The 19,604-nt window shown below is 34.3% G+C and overlaps 2 protein-coding genes across 3 annotated transcripts; one reads left to right on the forward strand and one right to left on the reverse strand.

The window, feature by feature from the left end:
- Positions 1-3,851: 3,851 nt before the first annotated feature.
- Positions 3,852-7,780, forward strand: LOC132620465 (G-type lectin S-receptor-like serine/threonine-protein kinase At4g27290). The gene is made up of 7 exons (XM_060335145.1): positions 3,852-5,578; positions 5,812-5,961; positions 6,093-6,253; positions 6,343-6,553; positions 6,683-6,920; positions 7,006-7,156; positions 7,310-7,780. The coding sequence occupies exons 1-7, from the start codon at positions 4,309-4,311 to the stop codon at positions 7,616-7,618; spliced, it is 2,490 nt and encodes an 829-aa protein (XP_060191128.1). The 5' UTR covers positions 3,852-4,308; the 3' UTR covers positions 7,619-7,780.
- Positions 7,781-14,526: 6,746 nt separating this feature from the next.
- Positions 14,527-19,264, reverse strand: LOC132620467 (G-type lectin S-receptor-like serine/threonine-protein kinase At4g27290). Of its 2 annotated transcripts, XM_060335149.1 has the most exons (8): positions 18,634-18,771; positions 17,629-18,541; positions 16,993-17,133; positions 16,659-16,813; positions 15,892-16,099; positions 15,353-15,590; positions 15,091-15,241; positions 14,527-14,984 (listed from the first exon to the last, which is right to left on the reverse strand). In XM_060335149.1, exons 2-8 carry the CDS (start codon positions 18,419-18,421, stop codon positions 14,700-14,702), a joined length of 1,971 nt encoding a protein of 656 aa, XP_060191132.1. In that variant the 5' UTR covers positions 18,422-18,541; positions 18,634-18,771; the 3' UTR covers positions 14,527-14,699. The 2 variants fall into 2 exon arrangements, with proteins under 2 accessions (XP_060191132.1, XP_060191131.1); XM_060335148.1 differs by having other exon boundaries at positions 17,629-19,264.
- Positions 19,265-19,604: the final 340 nt, after the last annotated feature.

The raw sequence follows: 19,604 nt of genomic DNA on the forward strand, positions 1-19,604 counted from the left end.
AAAGAGATTAAGACGTGGTGCCGGTAGTAGTAGTCGTACTGTTAGGGGTGCGCTTAATGAGGAAACATTTGTGGAAGAAACACCTAATTTAGGTATTGATGTTGGTGGAAATAATCCACTTTTAGGTCATGAGGCAATGGAACAACATTTTACCGACACTTTTAATGAAGACTTAGATGATGATGATGATGATGATGATGAAACACAACCCCCCGAAAATCCCATAGGAGATACAGGTCCTGCACAATCACATACACAAGACAAACCGCCTAGAACTCGTAAGCCAACAGCTAAAGTTTGGAAATTTATGACTAAGGATAGGGAAAACCAATCATTATCCGGCTTTAGCTTGCAAGTACTAGTGTGCATTTGAGATTGGATTAGATCGGAGCGACGCAACCAAAACTCAGAAGCGGAGCAAGGCGAAGAGGAAGAAATTGAAGATTTGATAGCTAGTGGACCGGACCAAATGGAAGACTTTGAAGATATTTCCATGACCGAATATGATGTGAGGAAAATTAACGAAATGGTTCAAAATTGGTGATTTTATTATTCTACTATTTTTGTATAACTCATGTATTATTTGCAAGTTAAAAAAAATATAACTTGCAAATAAATGTTATCCAAGAATGAATAAAATATATGGCTCATTGAGCTTTCTTCTATTTACTTGTGTTCATATTTTTACTTTTATTAAGTTAGGAATATAAGTATATATAGTATATATAGTATATAAGTAAGTATATATACTATACAAGTATATTAAGTATATATTGTATATATAGTATATATATACATATATATAGTATATATATTAAGTTATGCATATATTTAGTATATATATTAAGTTATACATATATATGGTATATATATTAAGTTATACATATATATAGTATATATATTAAGTTATGCATATATTTAGTATATATATTAAGTTATACATATATATGGTATATATATTAAGTTATACATATATATAGTATATATATTAAGTATATATTGTATATATAGTATATATATTAAGTATATATTGTATATATAGTAGATATGTATATATAGTATATATATTAAGTTATACCTATATATATATATATATATTAAGCTATACCTATATATAGTATATAGTACATATATATACATATATATAATATATATATTAAGTTATGTATATATATGGTATATATATTAAGTTATACATATATATAGTATATATATTAAGTATATATTGTATATATAGTATATATATTAAGTATATATTGTATATATAGTATATATATTCTGTATTGCTGACTTGCTGTTAGGCTGTTAGTCAATAAATATTTAAACTTTAATTATAAAGTTGTATAACATATGTAAATATACCTACAATATACAAATAAATACTATAATATATATATATATATATATATATATATATATATATATATATATATATATATATATATAATACAAAAAACAAAAAAAAAAAAATTTAAACAAGTCCAAACCGGACCGGTTCCGGTTTGGACGTTAAAACCGGTTAACCGGAACCGGTTAGGCGGTTCCGGTTCCAAAACCGGAACCGGACGGTTTCCTAACCGGTTCCCGGTCCGGTTCCAGTTGGAACCGGTTGACACCTCTAGATACAAGTGGCTACCTGATTCAATTTCCGCACCTACCATGTAGACGGCTCACTGTCAAAGGATTCTTTGACTTAAATTCTTTCATCTTTCATCAATATTAACAATTATTATTTGATCGAATTTTCCAAGAAATTATATAGATAATTTATTGGAGTAAGAGTAAATTAAACAAAAAAAATGGCTTCTTGTTTATTTTAAAGCACACACTTATTTTGCACCATATTTGTTTGGCTAATTTGATTTTTAAAATGGACCGGAGGTAGTATATTAGAAGCATCCAATTATGTATTTCCTTGAATCGCAGAGCAATTATGTAGTATTATCCCGTGAAATCAATAATGAAGGACATAGGCACTATAAATTAAGCTAATTACATATGCCTAATAGCTATATCTATGAGAGAGATGGATCTGTTAAAACTTAATTATGCAGTACATAATTAGTGTGTTGGAATGTGAATCCTATGACTTTTACTCAATGCTTGATCTCAGTATCTTAATTGGATAATGCAACTACCACATTTTATATTTCTCTTTTAGGTACAAATTCATTTCTCTTCCTCCAAAAGTCTTGTAATTTGAGTGGCTAAAAGAAACAAAACCCCACGCCCCACCTTTATATTATTAATAATATCGTTATTTGTTTTTCAGTTGCTTTCAAACATACCAAACCCAACTAAAAGAAAACTTTTGGAAATCTGAGAAAAACCTCAACAGAAGTCAATAGCATCCTTTTGATTCTCCACAATTTTCCCACCACATAAAGAAAAACTCACTTTCTTTTTGAAAAATTGTTACTTCTTCCATCCTAAAATAGCCATGAATGTTAGTATGAATCTATTTTTCTTTACAATAAGATTTACATATTAGGAAATAGAAACGACATAAACTAATTTATAAATAACAACAGTTAAAAATAAAAATAAAAATAAAAATAAAAATATTCAATTTTGTTAAAAAGTTATTATCAAAAAATTCTTTAACTACTTAATTTTTTAAATTATAAATAACATATCCAATCTCTTGTTTTTTTTTCCACCGTATCTAAGTAGTGGCGGAGTCAGCTTCTCCAAAGGGCCGTCAAGTGACACCCCTTCGTTTAAAAAATACATTATTTGGATAGGTAAACTTTTTAAATGTATGTATAGTATATATTGAATTCATCGTGCGGTTACTTCTCCATGTTTTGATTCTCCTTGGTGAAAATTTTGACTCCATCACTAAGTCTTGTTATTGTATTAAAGTTCATGGTTATTACCGAGAGATAAATGAAATTTCCTTATTGTTAACCAAAAATATCGATTAGAGAATTGAAAATGGAGAATTTTTTATAGGAAGTACTTCCCCGTAAAATGAGCAGTTTATATCAAACGAATCTGAATTAATCGGACTAATAAATATATCGCATAACAGATTGTTAAAAGAAAAAATTGAAGACTCAGTCATGTGCTCATTCTTATGGTGGTTTCTATCAAGTTGAGTAAAAGGGAGAAGAGCAAGAAGATCTTTTATGTGCCTGCCCTATCGAGAATGTCATAGACTTATTGGAGAATACACGTGTTTGACCCAGTAAAATCTTTGCAATGAATAAGGGATATTAATGACTATCGTCGTATTCAGGCAATGCAGATAACGATTATGCGGTTCAGAAAGCCCAATAATTTCTAAACTCCTAGACTTCCAATTAATGTACTAAAATTCTGCCATCAGTCATCAAGCAAAAGGTGAAAGCAACCTATTATTATACTATTTAGAGCGCCAAATAATTGATATGGAAGATTCAACGAAATCACACTCGCCATTTTTCGTTTACGAGACCTTTAGGTTTGAAAATGATACTTACATGGCTATTAAATTCCCAAATTTTCGATGCTATCAACTATTTGTTCTGTTTTATTTTATAGTGTTTGATTGTGCATGGAATTAAATAAGGAAAAAGAATTTTTTGACACATAACAAACGTATATATAGAATTTTTAGTTTAAATGTGTCATGATATTTCTACGATTATAAGATTATGTGATTAAATATAATTTTTTTTCAAACAAACTATACATGAAAGAAAGAGTGCCACATCAAATGGGTAAGCAAAGGTAAGCAAAATTAATTTCTCTGTTTCGGCTATTATTGACTCAAAAAGTTCACTGAATGTAATAAGTATGAATAAAAAAAAAAAAAAAAAGTCTAGCCAATCATTTTAGTTTTGATTTAAAGAGGTGAACTTAAAATTAGCAAAGAGAAAAAAGACAACAAACTAGATTGAAACTGACTATTATTAGACCATCAGAACCACATAGAGAAAGATTGGTTGTTGAACTCTCGTCAATTTCTTATTTAGCCCTCCGTTCAATTCTGACCAAGCACATCACATGGTTGACCTCTTTACTCAAAAATCAGGACCCAAGTGCCCTGCTTTTGAGGCATCTGTAATAATCACCAGCTCTCAATAACTACACTAGATTTGGCCAACTGTAATATAAGGTGTGGCCAAGTGTGTCAAAAACCAAAATTGTCCAAAATCTCGCAAATCCCAGTTTGTCTTCCAAGTAAATCAGTCCCAAAAATGGAGTCCTGGTCGTCCAACGGTCCAAAAACGACAAGTAACATGATATATTGACTTGTCATCACCCCACCCTTTTAAATATTTTTTCCTATTTTTGTACCAGGATATGAAAGAGGTTTAGGCCATGGAAAAATTTCTACCACTTTTCCTTCTCTGCTTCTTAATTTTTCTTCAACATGTTTATGGTCAAGGAGATAAAATAACTACATCTCAGTTCATCAAAGATGGTGAATTTATTGTTTCCTCTGATGGAACATTCGAGTTGGGATTCTTTAGTCCTGTAGAAACTTCTACAAGTCGCTATGTTGGTATATGGTACAAAGAAATCTCTGTTATTACTCCTGTTTGGGTTGCTAATAGACTAGCCCCACTTACAAATAAAACTGGGGTCTTGAAAGTCATTCAACCAGGTCTAGTTGTTCTTCATAATGATACAAATGCGACTGTTTGGTCGACAAATTCAACAAGATCTGTTAAAAATCCCGTTGCACAGTTACTAAACACGGGTAACTTTGTGGTGAGAGATGCAAACGACCCGAATCCGGAAAATTTCCTATGGCAAAGCTTTGATTATCCTAGTGATACTTTAATTGCAGGTATGAAACTTGGAAGGGATTTAGTGACTGGATTAGAAAGGTATCTTACTTCTTGGAAAAGTAATGATGATCCTGCTCCAGGGGAATATACTTACCATTGTGATCCTACTGGTTATCCACAAGACCTTATGAGAAAAGGGCCTAATGTGATTTATCGGGCCGGGCCATGGAATGGTCTAAGGTGGAGTGGTGCACCTAATATGGTTAACAATTCAATCACCTCTTTTGGGTTGGTAATGAATGATAGGGAAATTTATTATAAGTATGAGCTTGTGAACAAATCTGTTGTTTCATCTTTAGTAGTAAAGTCTAACGGGAACACTATGCGTATGATTTGGATTGCGAAGACTCAGGGTTGGGTTAATTACCACTCTGCTGATGCAGACGATTGTGACACGTACAAATTATGTGGTGCGTATGGGACTTGTAACGTTTTGAGTGATCCTTTGTGTCGATGTTTGGATAAATTCGAGCCAAAACATCCGGATGATTGGAATAGGGCTGACTGGACGAGAGGTTGTGTTAGAAAACGGGCACTGAATTGTACAGGAGATGGATTTATTAAGTATACTGGTGTTAAATTGCCCGATACACGATTTTCTTGGTTCAACGAGACCATGAACTTAGATGAATGCAGGGCGGTTTGTTTAAGAAATTGTTCGTGTATGGGTTATACTAATCTGGATATACGCAATGGAGGAAGCGGGTGCTTGTTATGGATTGGGGAGCTAGTTGACATCAGACAACTATCTCAATCAGGAAATGATATCTACATTAGGATGTCTGCTTCAGACAGAGGTAATGTGCAATTTACTGATACATGAATTTTTATTATAGCTGTTGTTTTCCTTGATTTCCTGGAACTAAGTTGAAAGCATCAAATTTGATCCATTTCTGTAGTTTTGATAGAACTACACAAAGATAGTACAAAACTCTCATTAGGGAATGCTTGTTATCAAGAATGATGTATTTTGAAAAGTTCAATTGTATAGGGAATTCTAACTAAAAATTTTGGATGGAAAATATTGCAGATTCTGCTGGATCAAATTCAAAGGGAAAGAAAACTATCATACTTGCAATAGCTTTGCCACTATTGTTTGCATTGATTCTGCTAGGTTTAGGTCTCTGCCTGATTCTTTATAAACGGAAAAGGAGAGGCAATCCAGTGCCCACTACAATGGGTAAGTGAAAGTACCAATTCTATCTATTGAAAATCCAGAAACAGCTAATGGCTAGTAGTTCTGTATATCACTAGTAATTCTTTTCAGGCTCGTCGTTTGAACAAAGTCTACTTGTATGGTCAAAATTGCAGGGAGATTAGGTGGTCGCAACAACAACAATGATAACAGTAATCAAAGTCACCATGAAGATTTTGAGCTACCACTTCTTAACTTGTTTACATTAACCAATGCTACCGACAACTTTTCATCCGCGAGCAAGATTGGAGAGGGTGGCTTTGGACAAGTTTACAAGGCAAAAACATTTGATCCTTGAGAGCACATTGAAACCTCAAATTCATTTAATTTTCTTGGTTGAAATGAAAATTATTTCTACTTTTACAGGGTGTGTTAGAAGGGGGACAAGAAGTAGCAGTGAAGCGGCTTTCAGAAACATCAAAGCAAGGACTTCACGAGTTCAAGAATGAAGTTAACTGCATTGCTAAACTTCAGCATCGAAATCTCGTAAAGCTTTTGGGGTGCTGCATTGAAGGAGAAGAGATGATGCTGGTGTACGAATACTTGCAAAACAAAAGCCTGGATTTATATATATTTGGTTAGTCTTTCACATCCAGTTTGAACTATTTCTTTCAATATAATCAAGAAGGGAACTGGTAATGTGATGTCATGGAGGTTGCATTCATGTTTAGAGAAAATTTATAATAAGTCGAAAAAAAATTGGCAGAAGAGGAAAGGAGCACATTACTTGATTGGCCTAGGCGGTTCAACATTATTAATGGAATTGCTCGAGGACTGATGTATCTTCATCAAGATTCTAGGCTCAGAATCATCCACAGAGACTTGAAAGCTAGCAATGTCTTACTTGATATAGAAATGAACCCAAAGATATCAGATTTTGGGATGGCTAGAAGTTTCGGAGGAGATGAGACAGGAGCCAATACTCGCCGTGTTGTTGGAACATAGTAAGATTTAATCTCTGATTATAAATGTAGTTACGGACACATGCATATCTTGCATTATATAATCCTGTGAGTTGCTTTGTTGCAGTGGTTACATGTCCCCAGAATATGCAGTCGATGGGATATTCTCAACGAAATCAGATGTCTTTAGCTATGGGGTATTAGTACTAGAGATTGTGAGTGGAAAGAAGAATAGACGATTTGTTCATCCAGACCACCACCTCAACCTTCTTGGACATGTAAGTACTGTTTAAATAATTTCAAGTTTAATGCACTAATAGTACTTACATATAAATCTATGCGATAATCATTTATTGGTAACCTGGTAAAAATGGTAACTAATTTACCATCACAGGTTAAACTACACTGATAGTACTTAAAATATGTTACAGGCATGGATACTACATAAAGATGGAAGACCATTGGAACTAGTTGATCCAAGTCTGGTAGACTCATGTTATATATCAGAAGTAGTAAGATCAATTCATGTGGGATTGTTATGTGTTCAACAAAATCCAGAGGACAGGCCAAGTATGTCTACTGTGACTAATATGCTGACCAATGATGGGGTTTTGCCACCACCTAAACATCCTGGATTCTTCACTCAAAGGAAAATTGGAGATGTTGATAAATTTACTTGGAGTACACAAACACCAAGTTCTATAAACGAAGTTACCATCACATTGTTGGATGCTCGATAGGAAGATTGTCCATTGTGTGGTTTCCATTTTTCATCATTTCTCACAGTTGTATTAAAATCCTCTTCTTTTTTTCCTTTAGTTAATTAGAAAATTTTGTATTCTTTTGTATTATATATGTGTCTATATTTTAAGTTTGGACTTGACTTCAATTTCCTATTCCAATTGTTGTCCCTCTTTTCTGTTGCCCATGTGATTATAGCTTTAGTAAATAGTAAGAGAATTTATAGGGAAAGGGGTTAAATTTGTTCATGTAATACTCGAAATTAAGCAACTTTGTCATTCATTAGACTTTTGGCCAAATATTTGAAACTTATGGGTTATGAATCTGCCTCCGAACTCACTATTGATTTTGATTACTGGGTATGCAAATAAATATTTAATAATTTTTAATATAAATGCAGCTCTAAGTAAAAGCTACACGGTTCGTCCGAACCCTCAAGTAATATTGTAGTTTCACCCCTAGTTTTTGCCCTGGATCCTAATGGAGATCCAACCTGAGGGTAATTTGGAACCATACTCAAAAGTTCAAGGGTAATTTGGACATATTTCTCAAAGAATTTAAACAAGTGAAGTCTACCAATTTAATTTCGTAGTGAAGTTCCGTTGGTAAGGTAAAGTAAGAGACAAATCGCCAACGTAGGAATATAAATGGACCAAAAATTTAATCAGGGACAAAGTATAAACAATTTCGGATAGGTGCAGCATGCAAGTAATTGTTTTTTCTTTCAATTAGGTGTATACAATCCATGAAATTGCGCCATCAGTCTGCTTAATTGGTCTTGGACGTTCTATCAGTTTGAAGTAATCAGTGACGTCTGAACTTGTAGGAAGATCAAGGACCATATTGCAAGCTTGCAACGAAATAGGAGTTATCTTTCTTTATTTTCTCCTCTTTTTATTCTTTTTTAGTTTGTGTGTATCTGGTTTTGGTTGTCATGGTGACGTGAGTTTCACGTCTTAAAAGAATACACCAATGCTTTGGGATTTAATTTTCGACTTTGTAAACGTAAGAAATCTCACTTTGGTCAATGAAGAATTTGATACTCCTTCCAGAACACATGGTTTTAAATAAGAATAAGAATAAAAAATAAACAACATAGCTAGAGTATAGTCTTCCCTGCTAATGATATTTTCTATTTATTTTAAACACCATATAATATTTTTCAAAGAAGTTAAAGACAAACTAAGACAAAGTGTGAGAGGAGGGAGGCCTCTAAAAAAAGAAAGTGTTTTTTTTTTTTTTTTTTTTTTTTAACTATTGTCATTAATCATTATCCGATCAAATTCTTGATTGACCTAAGTTTATGTAAGATGTGTCCTTCTTTGGCATGTGCCAATTTACTTGGTCACATGTATTTTTTGGAGCCAAAGTTTGATTTATTCTTAGAGAGCAAGTTTGTGTGTGAAGGAGAATTTTTCTCTTTTCTGTTACTACTATTTGGAGCCCAAGGATTTGCTACTATAAATGGAAGGTTTCTCTTCTATAGTAGAGACACCAATTTGAGAAGAATTTAGTTGAGTTTGTGTTCTTCTGTAGAGAGTATTTTGTAAGAGAGTTGTGTTGGGAAATACCTGTGTGAATCCTTTCTTGGAGTGGTCTGTGAGGTTATTCTCTTGGGGTTTTGGGGGTATTAGAGTATTTAATTACTCTAATTTTTGTACTCTCTTTTGTATCCGTAAGTGTCAGTAAATTTGCTCCTCTTTTGATTGTGAATTTAGGTAAAGTTGACCGAACCACGTTAAATTTACTGTCTCCTATTATCCTTGTTATTGTCTTAATTGACTGCTTTGTCTAATTCCGTACTACTCCGAACTCCTGAACCTAACAGTTTACCTTATTTTAATTAATTAACGTTTTAAATGACAAAAGAAAACGTGCGCAGTGACATCACATAAGAGAGATTTTATTGTGGGAACTAACGTCACCATGGACTAAAACGAGATAAGAACCAAAAGATGTATATAAATTGAAAAAATGTTTTATGATCCAAAAAAAAAAAAATAAAAAAAAATGGTGGAGCGGTTTTATGATTTTTCTACATGTTCAAAAATCATTGCTTACTCCAAAATGATTTCACGTCAAGACCAATTTGTGTTTTCATGAAAAAGGTTTCAGTCATAGGACTAAACTGTTTGTCCTAGCAGTAGGTTAATTTTGATTCTTCTCATAACATAATTAACAGGAAATAAGGAATGAAGACTCAGAGCTGAACACACAAGAAATATTTGTAAATTATGTTCTACTAATCAAATTGTAACAGGCTATGTATTACAAATTATGGACTCGCTCAGGCAATAATGTCTCTGTTTCCTTTATTAAACTAAACTTTCGGAGCAACTTGAGCTGATTTAGTTACCAAAGATATCTCGTGACACTACATATCACAAAAGAGATTTTTTTTTTTTTTTTTTTGAGAAATTGACATGAATAAATGTCTACCAAAGTAATAGTCACAAAATGTATATTTTTGTATATTGATCTATAACGTACATAAAATATACATTTTTGATACATAATTGTGTATATTTTTTGTATATCTAGCTATCGAATGTAATTATTTGTGACCGACCGGCTAAATATGTAACTTGCTTGCGCTTGGGCTTTAAACACAGTTGTCGTTCAACCAAAAATAATTTCATCTGTTAGCCGATATACCAAGAAAATACTCTAATTTTGTATGAAATATGTATATTATACTTTACGTATAACGATACTTATATTTATCGGCTATTATTTTGATGCGTCCTTTACAATTATTAACGGACCCAAGCTTTCTGGTGGAGTATACACTCAAATTGGGCCAAGTAACAACCCATTTCTGACATGAAGTTTCTGACTGAAATTAACAAGGCAAAATGATGCATTAACAAGTCTGACATGAAGTTTCTGACTGAAATTCTGCCTTAAGTGCCTAAAATTCTATCTTAAGGTAGAGTTTGAAACTCTGGCTGAAGCATGCAAATTTGCTTTGCGAATCCAAACTCTGCCTTGTGATTTTTTTAAAATTTTTTGATTGAGAGGGAGTTCGAACTCGAAATCAAGGGATTTTTAGCGAAGGGTAAAATTAAAGACCACCAATTTGAGGTACAAAAATAAAGACCACCCCAGCGAAGGGAAATCCTGCAAATTGCCCATAATTCTCTCCTTTTTTATGTTCTTTCTCACAATATTTATCACATTGGTGATCTACTTCTGATTCAACAACTATCATCTTCAATCCGTTAGGGGTATACCTTAACCTTGATTTATACTGTAGACTGAAGAACTTGATTGTTGTACTTGTATGAGAATATGTCTGTGTTCGGGTGATATTAATTTCGTTCTCGGTGGGTTAAAAAATCTATATAGGTGAGGATGTTAGGCTGTGTTTTAAGTGAAGGAGAGAGACATGGCTCGCTAGGAATTGAATAAATAGCCTCAGGAGCATGCCCCGTTTCCGCTGCAAGAGAATTCGCTCTTTGACACATATATTAGACTGTAGCACAAGAGATGATTAACACAGTCTTCCTTGCTTATTACCTCTTCTCTTATTGTAGGAGATAATCGGAGAGAGAAAATCATATCAATTCCTTTTAAATAGGCTACGCTTCTTCAAGCCTTTGAAACTATTTTGTTCCCACGGGAATCATTCAAAATTAAGAGGGAGATGTAATAGATAGCGTAGAAGGAATCAAAAAGATTATATAAGTCTATTGGAATAAAAGCGTTTTCCTGTGACTTGTGTTCTCATCAATTGTGTTGCAAATTTCAAGCGCCGAGCTAAACTTGTAGAATAAGTTGAATAATTTATACTAGAAAATATGAACAAAATTAGAAGAAATTGCAGGGTTTGTCCTTCCTATGGGCTGGCTTTTGCTGTTTTTAATTTTACCCCTTAAAATCCAACTCATGTCTAGTGAAACATAAGTTCTTTAAGGGCGCCGACATAACTTATTATAATGCGAGATTAGAAACTTATACCCAACGAAAATGTTATTTGCATTGAGGGACAAAACTTAAAGACCAGCACAAAATACGACAAAAGTGCAAATGACCCACAAAATGGCTTTTTTTGCGCGGATTGCCCTTCTTTTGGGGTGGTCTTTAAATTTTGCCCCTCATATTTGTGGTCTTTAAATTATGCCTCTCATATTGCTGGTCTTTAATTTTTGTCCTTCGCATTGCAACTCTGAGCGTTCACGCAGAAATCATCAGGTTCTGAGTTCGAACCCCCGCTCAAGCATAAATTAAAAAAAAAATTGCAAGCCAAGGTTTGGGTCGCGTGTATGCCGGACCCGACATATATTTGTTAAGGAATTACCAAATTTATGCCGGACCCGGCATACTCATGCCTTATGGGCACACTTGGCATAAGTATGCCGGGTCCGGCATAACTTTGGTAATTCCTTAACAAGTTTATGCCGGTGGGGGCATACTTTTAATGGGCAAACTTTTATGCTGGACCCGGCATAAACTTGTGAAGGAATTACCAAAGTTATGCCGGACCCGGTATACTTATGCCAAGTCTGCCCATAAGGCATAAGTATGCCGGGTCCGGTATAAGTTTGGTAATTCCTTAACAAGTTTATGCCGGTGGGGGCATAGCGAAATTTAAACTCTGCCTTGCGATTTTTTTTTTTAAATTTTAACTGTGTGGGGTTCGAACCTGGAACCCATGGGGTTTAGCCGAAGGGCAAAATTTAAAGATTTCAAATATGAGGGGCAAAATTTAAAGACCACCCCAAAAGAAGGGCAATTATGCGAATTGCCCCACAAAATGAGTGTACTGGACTAAGGTTGTTCCAGTTCAAACGATAATGGGCAATTTGCACGATTGTTCTTATTTCGGGGTTGTCTTTAATTTTTGCCTCTCAAATTGCTGGTCTTTAATTTTTTTCCTTCGCCTAAAATGCCTTGAGGTTATGGATTCGAAATCGGTTCAGTCAAAAAAGAAAAAATTTTGCAAGGCAGAATTTCGTAACAAAATTAGGTCTATTCGGACAAAAGTTGAAACTTTTTGTAAAATTCCAACAGAATAAAAAAAAAGCCAGAATTTTCGCGAAACCTTGCCTTATCATTTTTTATTTTATTTTTTAACTTAGCGCTGGTTTGAACCTAGAATCACGAAATATTTTTGGACACTTTTTAAGCGAGGGACGAAGTTAAAGACCAGCGCCTTTGAAGGACAACCCGTGCAAAAAAATTAACACAATAGGCTTGGTTTAAACTTACAGAACATCTATAAAAATGGAAAAAAACTATGACCAAACCTGGCTAAAATAAACTAAACCCGCGGCAGTAGACTTTTTTTCTTTTTCTTTTTCTTCCGCTTGTGAAGAGGGAGGCTATATTTGCAAAACCTTTTTAAAAAACAAAAGTTATCTGTACAATTCTACAAGAAAAAGTATATGTTCAAAGAAAAACACACATACATCAGATGAATTGCATCTCAGTGGCGGGAAAAACCCAACTAAACTCCTCATTATTGACTCTTTCGTTTTGCCCCATCATCGATCCGGTATATTATAATCTTTTTCACAGTGATCAAATAGAGTAATTTAATAACTCTGTTCCAATTTATGTGGCACCATTTGTCTGTCTCTAAAAGAATGTCACCTTCCTATATTTAAAAATAATTTAACTTTATGAGACGATTGATAGCCAAACATTTATATAAAGTTTGTTTTGAATCACACACTTTAAAAATATTTTTTTCTTTCTTAAATTCCGTGCCAAATCAAATGGTGACACATAAATTTTGACGGAGGGAGTAGTAGATATAAATAGCTTGAAATGTATTATTCTGAAAATCGAAGTCAGGGTTACAATGAAGGTCAAGTGTTTTTCTATAAGTCATTGACTATACAAAGTTCATCTTTAATTTATAAAATTAATGTGAAATTCCATATTTGAATTTGCACCTTTTGTATGCTTTTGAAAATCTCTGATAATTTCCACTTCCTTTCCCAGTGCTCATAGTCAGGTTAGTCCAACGAAAATTCGGTGTTCACTACCTCGAGGTACATTATTTTTGTTCCATCAATGACGAAATGGTATTGCAATTGGTCCTTAATTTCTTCAATTAACGTTAATTTTTGCTTTAACTAAAATGATATAGTATAGTTAACTGCAATTTGTTGCTCCCTCCTTCCTGTTTTAAATAGCTGTATATGATTGGACATGGAGTAATTTTTATTTATCGGTTATATTAGTGATAGTAGAAGGAGTAGTGATTAAAAAGAGAGTTTGATTAAGAAAATATCTTATCAAAGTTTAAAATCAAAATAATTTTAACGAATTTGATTTATTGAAAGTTGTGAGTTGTATAAAATTGGAATGAACAAACATTTTGGAACATTCGTATAAATTTGGACTGATGGAGTACACTAGAAGAGAAAAAACTGATTGTAGCGGCGGACAAAAATCCATCGCTAAAGTACTAAAACAAAAACAATTTAGTGACATAGATAATATTGCTGTAGTTAAGAACAGTTTAAGAGACTGGAGAAACATCATCTTATTCTATGAACCTTGTATATGGATTTGAGACGAATGTTCTTGAACTTGATTTTTGGGCTAACTTCTCCCTTGTAAATAACTCTATGAGTAGTCTTTGGAATTTGTCAGCTCCTTAGTCCTATGATTTTCTTTTCTTTTTCAGAGCCGACACTGCTTTCTTTTGTAATTTCTGCATCTTCTTGAGGCGTTTTAGTGATATCTCACTTACTTCATCCCAGAATGTTTTCTATTAAACTGATCGCAACATCAAATTTTGCTGACTCAACTTATATTGGAAGTTACTAAACAGAAGCAAATTACTCTATCAAACAGAGTGAGGTTATACTATTAAATATAACGAAGAAACAAAATTAAACGAGACCGAGAAGTGACAGCCAATCAGCAAGTTTTCAACAAACAACAACATACCTAGTGTAATCCCACAAGCTTTCATATTTACAAATGTTTGAGTCAGTTTGACATAGTTGATACACCAATAAAGGAAAACCATATGCAAATATTTTTCACCACATCTGTACAAAGAATTAAAGAAAAGGTTATTACAACTGCAAGCTTGTTGGAAGTAATTGAACCAATATTTTCTTATCGGGCAGCTAATATTGTGATGGGGGTCTGACTCTGTGCATATAATTCACCATCCGGTGCATCTCTTTCTATGTAAAAACCTGGCCGTTTAGCCTGTGGCAATACACCTTCGTTGTTTAACATCATAACCACAGAAGACATACTTGGACGATCTTCAGGACATTGTTGCACACATAATAGACCAACACAGATTGATCGTTCCACTTCTGGTGTTGAACAAGAATCACCTAGGTGTTCATCAAGTATTTCTGTAGACCTACCTTCTTTATTGAGTTTCCATGCCTGTAGATTTACAAGATTATTAGCACTGACTAGCTTTGCAGATATCTGTTACTAGTAGATAATTTAGCACCAAAGGATAAGTAAAATAAAACTAATCAAATATTACATGAGCAAGTAGATTAAGGCTGTGGTCTGGATGAGAGAATTTTCTGTTGCTTTGCCCACTCACAATTTCCAATATTAAGATACCAAAGCTAAATACATCTGATTTTACTGAGTATTTCCCATGCAATGCATATTCTGGTGAGAGGTACCCACTGCACAAATATGTAAACAAAAAATAGAATTATTAATGCTGGAAAAGATTACTAATATCTCAAGACTCTTCTTAGGTTCAAATTTCTAACTACCCAGTAGAAGGTTCTTACTATGTTCCAACAACTCGGTCTGTCTTGGCTCCAATGTCATCCTCTTCACATATTTTTGCTAAACCGAAGTCTGATATCTTTGGATTCATGTCCTTGTCTAACAAGATGTTGTTAGCTTTCAGGTCTCTGTGAATTATTCTTAATTGAGAATCTTGATGCAGATACATAAGTCCCCGAGCTATACCATTGATAATGTGAAATCTCTTAGGCCAGTCTAATACCTTGCTTTGTGTGTCATCTGCAGAAATAATGTTGGGTCATTAACACACTAAGTAGGTATAGTGGAAAGTAGTAATAGAACCTAAAACAAAATCAGTCCCTTGCATTGATGGGAAAATAATACGAGAAGTTTGGTCTACCAAGTATGTTATTATTAGGCTCTTATACAGCTGGGGTCTTAGTTCTCTCCTTCTATGTTTTTTTTCCTGCTTTATGGGGCTTTTAAAGTGAAAAAAATCAGTGAAGTACTCCTATAGGCATTAATTCTCTGAAATGCAATTATTATTAGAATGCACAATATTGGGATTGAGAAGTTGTACCAAATATAAATGAATCAAGGCTCCCATTTGGCAAGTATTCATAGATCAACATTTTTTCTTCCCCTTCAATGCAGCAGCCAAGAATCTTCACCAGATTCCTGTGCTGAAGTTTGACAATATATACAACTTCATTCTTGAACTCATTTTCTCCTTGTGTGGAAGTTCTAGACAGCCGCTTGACAGCTATTTCCTTTCCTTCAAGTATGCCCTAAACATCACAAGCTCTGCATGTCAATACTTTCAGTACGTAACTTGATCAAAAGCTCCCCTCACAAATTTGGGTTACTGACCAAATTGCTGTTGTAAGTTCATTGTATTTTCAATTTAGCAATTAGCCCTATGACAATCTTCTTTAAAATGATGCAGTCTAAGAAATATTTGCCCTTTTAACAGGGGAACAAACTATATCCTCAACACTTTATCTGCAATTCCACCCATTCAGTAACAAGTTACTCCTTCAGCACGTTCTTGATTATGCTAAAGGCTCTCGGCTGAGTGACTAGAGCTAATTGTTAGACAACATTCATTGGAATAGCTAAGATAGTGGTTCCTGGATACATTCTAAAAAATTTGGGAAATGTACAAGTTCATGCACCAGAAAGACATTTCCTCCCTAACCGCACCTTTCTTCCCTTAGCTATTGTATAAGTCTCCTTTTGGTTTCACAACGCAAAGCTTCATGTCATTACGCCTTTGATCATCCAACTCCTATATTGTATCTAAAGATGAAACTTTACTTTGAAGGAGCAGGCCTTGAGTGTGTATACCTTGTAAACAGGTCCAAAGCCCCCCTCTCCAATCCGTCTGTCAATTGAAAAGTTATTGGTAGCCTTTGCTATGGTAGATAAGGCAAATAGTGGTATTTCAAATTCTTCAGCGCAATTGCCACTGTTGTAATCCATCTTGTAATTGCCACCACATCCTGCTTCGAAAAACAAATGACATAATTTTTTTTATAAGAAAAAGCTAATGAAGTGAATGTTGTTTTAGACTTTTAGTTGCAAATATCAGACAACTATGGAAGTTATTTTCACTATTATTTAAATGTCTATTCTTCTATTTCACTTAGACGTTAATACAAAAAAGGGGTATCCAGCTTACCGTTCTTTTTGAGCTCTAAAGCCTTCTTCCTTCTTCTATGGTAGATCAGCAGACTAAGGAATACCAGAATCACACCAGCTGATAATGGTAGAATCCAGAAAAGTACGTTTCCTTTCTTTTCACCTGATTGTTCCAAACTATCTGCAAGTATCATTTCAACGAAGATAAATAATAAATTGCAATCTTTCCTATCCATGGGGGAGGTGATTTTCTATTTTGAGTTATAAATGGTTCTGCAAGCCTTTGGGGGCATGCGATTTTTAATTTGTTGATATTGAGTTGTAAAGGTTCTAGAATTCCTTGTGTAATGCAAGTCATATCAACTGCTTGTTCTATAGAACACTTGGTGCTTATGAATTAGTTCCAAAAAAGTGACTGGGGTTCTAACCAGTCATTATGCATGTAGATTCAGCTTATAAATTCAGACTAACTTCACTCTAAAGTAGTAGTTGTGTGTTCTTCTATAATTTGTTATTTCCTAGTTATATATGGTAAGAATTGGCATTGATAGTACTAGATGTTTACAAGCATAGGCACAAAACTACAGTCTGCTTATATTCAAAGTGCCTGCAACCATAAATTCCTTTACTATCTTCAGGTAATCCATAAAAAATCTTTAAGTAGCGACAAGCCAACCTGATTCGGAAGCAGCCAATCTAATGTAGATGTCTTGCCCTCCGCTGGGTCCCTTCCTAATGTCAAGCAGATCCTCGAACCACAATAAGCATCCACTTCCCCCATTGCGTATGTCAGAATTTGAGTAAGCCATACAAGAGCAATTTTTAGAGCAGATATTCTTGCATTCTTCTAGTGTCATAGTCACATTGGACCAGGAATTCCGTGTGTCTGGCAACTTGATATGCGAATACTTCAAAAACATGTCTTTTTGAAGGCAATTTGGTTCAGTTCTCCGAACACAGCCACCTGACCATTCTGTCCTATTCCAAGCATCACTATTTTTGGGCACAAATTTGTCTAAGCAACCACATACTGGAGAATCTTGACTGTTGCAACTACCATATGCGCCACACAAGTTATACATATCACATTTATCTGCAGGTATTAAGACTAAAGGCACCCAACCTTTTCTGTCACCCAAAATCCAAATCTGTAGGACTCCATTGTGACTTAGTGTCAACCTCACGAGAACTAAAGATGTGAGCTTATATACAAAATACACCTCTGGTGTACTTGAATATACTCCATATGTATAGAAAGAACCTTCTCTTGAGTTTTGTGTTCCACTGAAATAGCGACCATTCCATGGTCCAGAGCTATATACAACATCTGAGCCCTTCTTCACAATAGTCTGTGGGTAACCAGAAGGATCACAGTGGTATGTATAATCACCGGGAGCTGGATCCTCCTCATTCTTCCATGATGACAAGTACACCTCTCTGCCATTTACGAAGTTCCTACCAAGCTTCATGCCTGCTAATAGTGTATCAGTTGGGTGATCAAAACTCTGCCATAGGATATTCCCTGGGTTATTATCACCAGCTTCTTTCACAACAAAATTTCCAGAATCTAGCAATTGCGCAACGGGATTCTGCACAGATCTGGAGGTATTAGTTGACCACAAAACATTGTTAGTGCCATTGACAAGGACAAGAAGTCCTGGCTTTATTACTTTCAAGATACCTGATCTATTGGTTAGAGGAGCTTCTCTGTTGGCAACCCACACTACTGTCTGAACAGATATGTTCTTGTACCACATACCCACGTAGCGATTTTCCGAATTATCTGGACTGAAGAACCCCATTTCGAAAGTTCCACCAGTTGAAGAAATATTGGCATCTCCATCTCTCAAAAATTGAGTTGTAGTTATGGTATCTGTAGCGCCAAAGCTCTGCTGGATGGAACATAAATACAGGAGCAATGATAAGTAGAAACTTTCCCTTAGTAATGCCTTCATGCTTTGAGATCCAAAATTTCTCTATGTCAATGCAGCATATTGAAGAAACTGAACAAACGTGGAAGGACTCACCACCACTTGATCTTGCTAACATATGAAAGAACTACATGAAAGGAGTCAAAGCCTCAAAGGTCCAAGGCTATGAAAACTTTAGCTTTTTATAGAGGCAGTTTCAAGTACTGGCTGCTTTGGTTTCGAATAATTTAGTAACAGGAATATATGTCCTGAGCAGTATCCATGCTAAATAAATCATTATCAGTCAGACATGAGGAAAATGTTGATTTAAGTGGATTTGATTTAATTTGGGGTTTGATTAGGTCTCTTTAGTTTTTCTTGAACATGCCTTTCCCTTCCTCCTTTTCTTTCCTTGAGCCTGACCAAACATTTTAGACCCCACATTTTTGTACTATCTCCAATCAAAAATTGAAAGTCAAAGCATCTGCTTGACTACTTTTTAATGTGAATTTATGCATCGATATTTAAGCTTTATATAATTTTATAAGTTACATTAAAAACTATAGATTACCTTTTACAAAATAAATAAGAAATATCTGAAAGAAAATTGTCATTAAAAAATAACTACTTGACTATTCAAATAATCATAATAATTCCTTTTTAATGAATATTTTATTAGACCACTTGAGCTTCCAAGCATGCCCAACCTCAACTATTCCTCATTTGTCATGGCTCTTACGAG

This window comes from Lycium barbarum, chromosome 11 (genome assembly GCF_019175385.1).
Source record: "Lycium barbarum isolate Lr01 chromosome 11, ASM1917538v2, whole genome shotgun sequence".
Classification (NCBI taxonomy): Eukaryota; Viridiplantae; Streptophyta; class Magnoliopsida; order Solanales; family Solanaceae; genus Lycium; species Lycium barbarum.

Coding starts and splice junctions, on each gene's coding strand:
- LOC132620467 (XM_060335148.1), bottom strand. CDS start 18,907: ATGAAGGCATTACTAAGGGAAAGTTTCTACTTATCATTGCTCCTGTAT. Junction 16,100..16,658: donor GCTTTGGACCTGTTTACAAG/GTATACACACTC, acceptor TGTGATGTTTAG/GGCATACTTGAAGGAAAGGA. Junction 15,242..15,352: donor GACCGAGTTGTTGGAACATA/GTAAGAACCTTC, acceptor ATATTTGTGCAG/TGGGTACCTCTCACCAGAAT.
- LOC132620465 (XM_060335145.1), top strand. CDS start 4,309: ATGGAAAAATTTCTACCACTTTTCCTTCTCTGCTTCTTAATTTTTCTT. Junction 6,554..6,682: donor CCTGGATTTATATATATTTG/GTTAGTCTTTCA, acceptor AAAAATTGGCAG/AAGAGGAAAGGAGCACATTA. Junction 6,921..7,005: donor CGCCGTGTTGTTGGAACATA/GTAAGATTTAAT, acceptor GCTTTGTTGCAG/TGGTTACATGTCCCCAGAAT.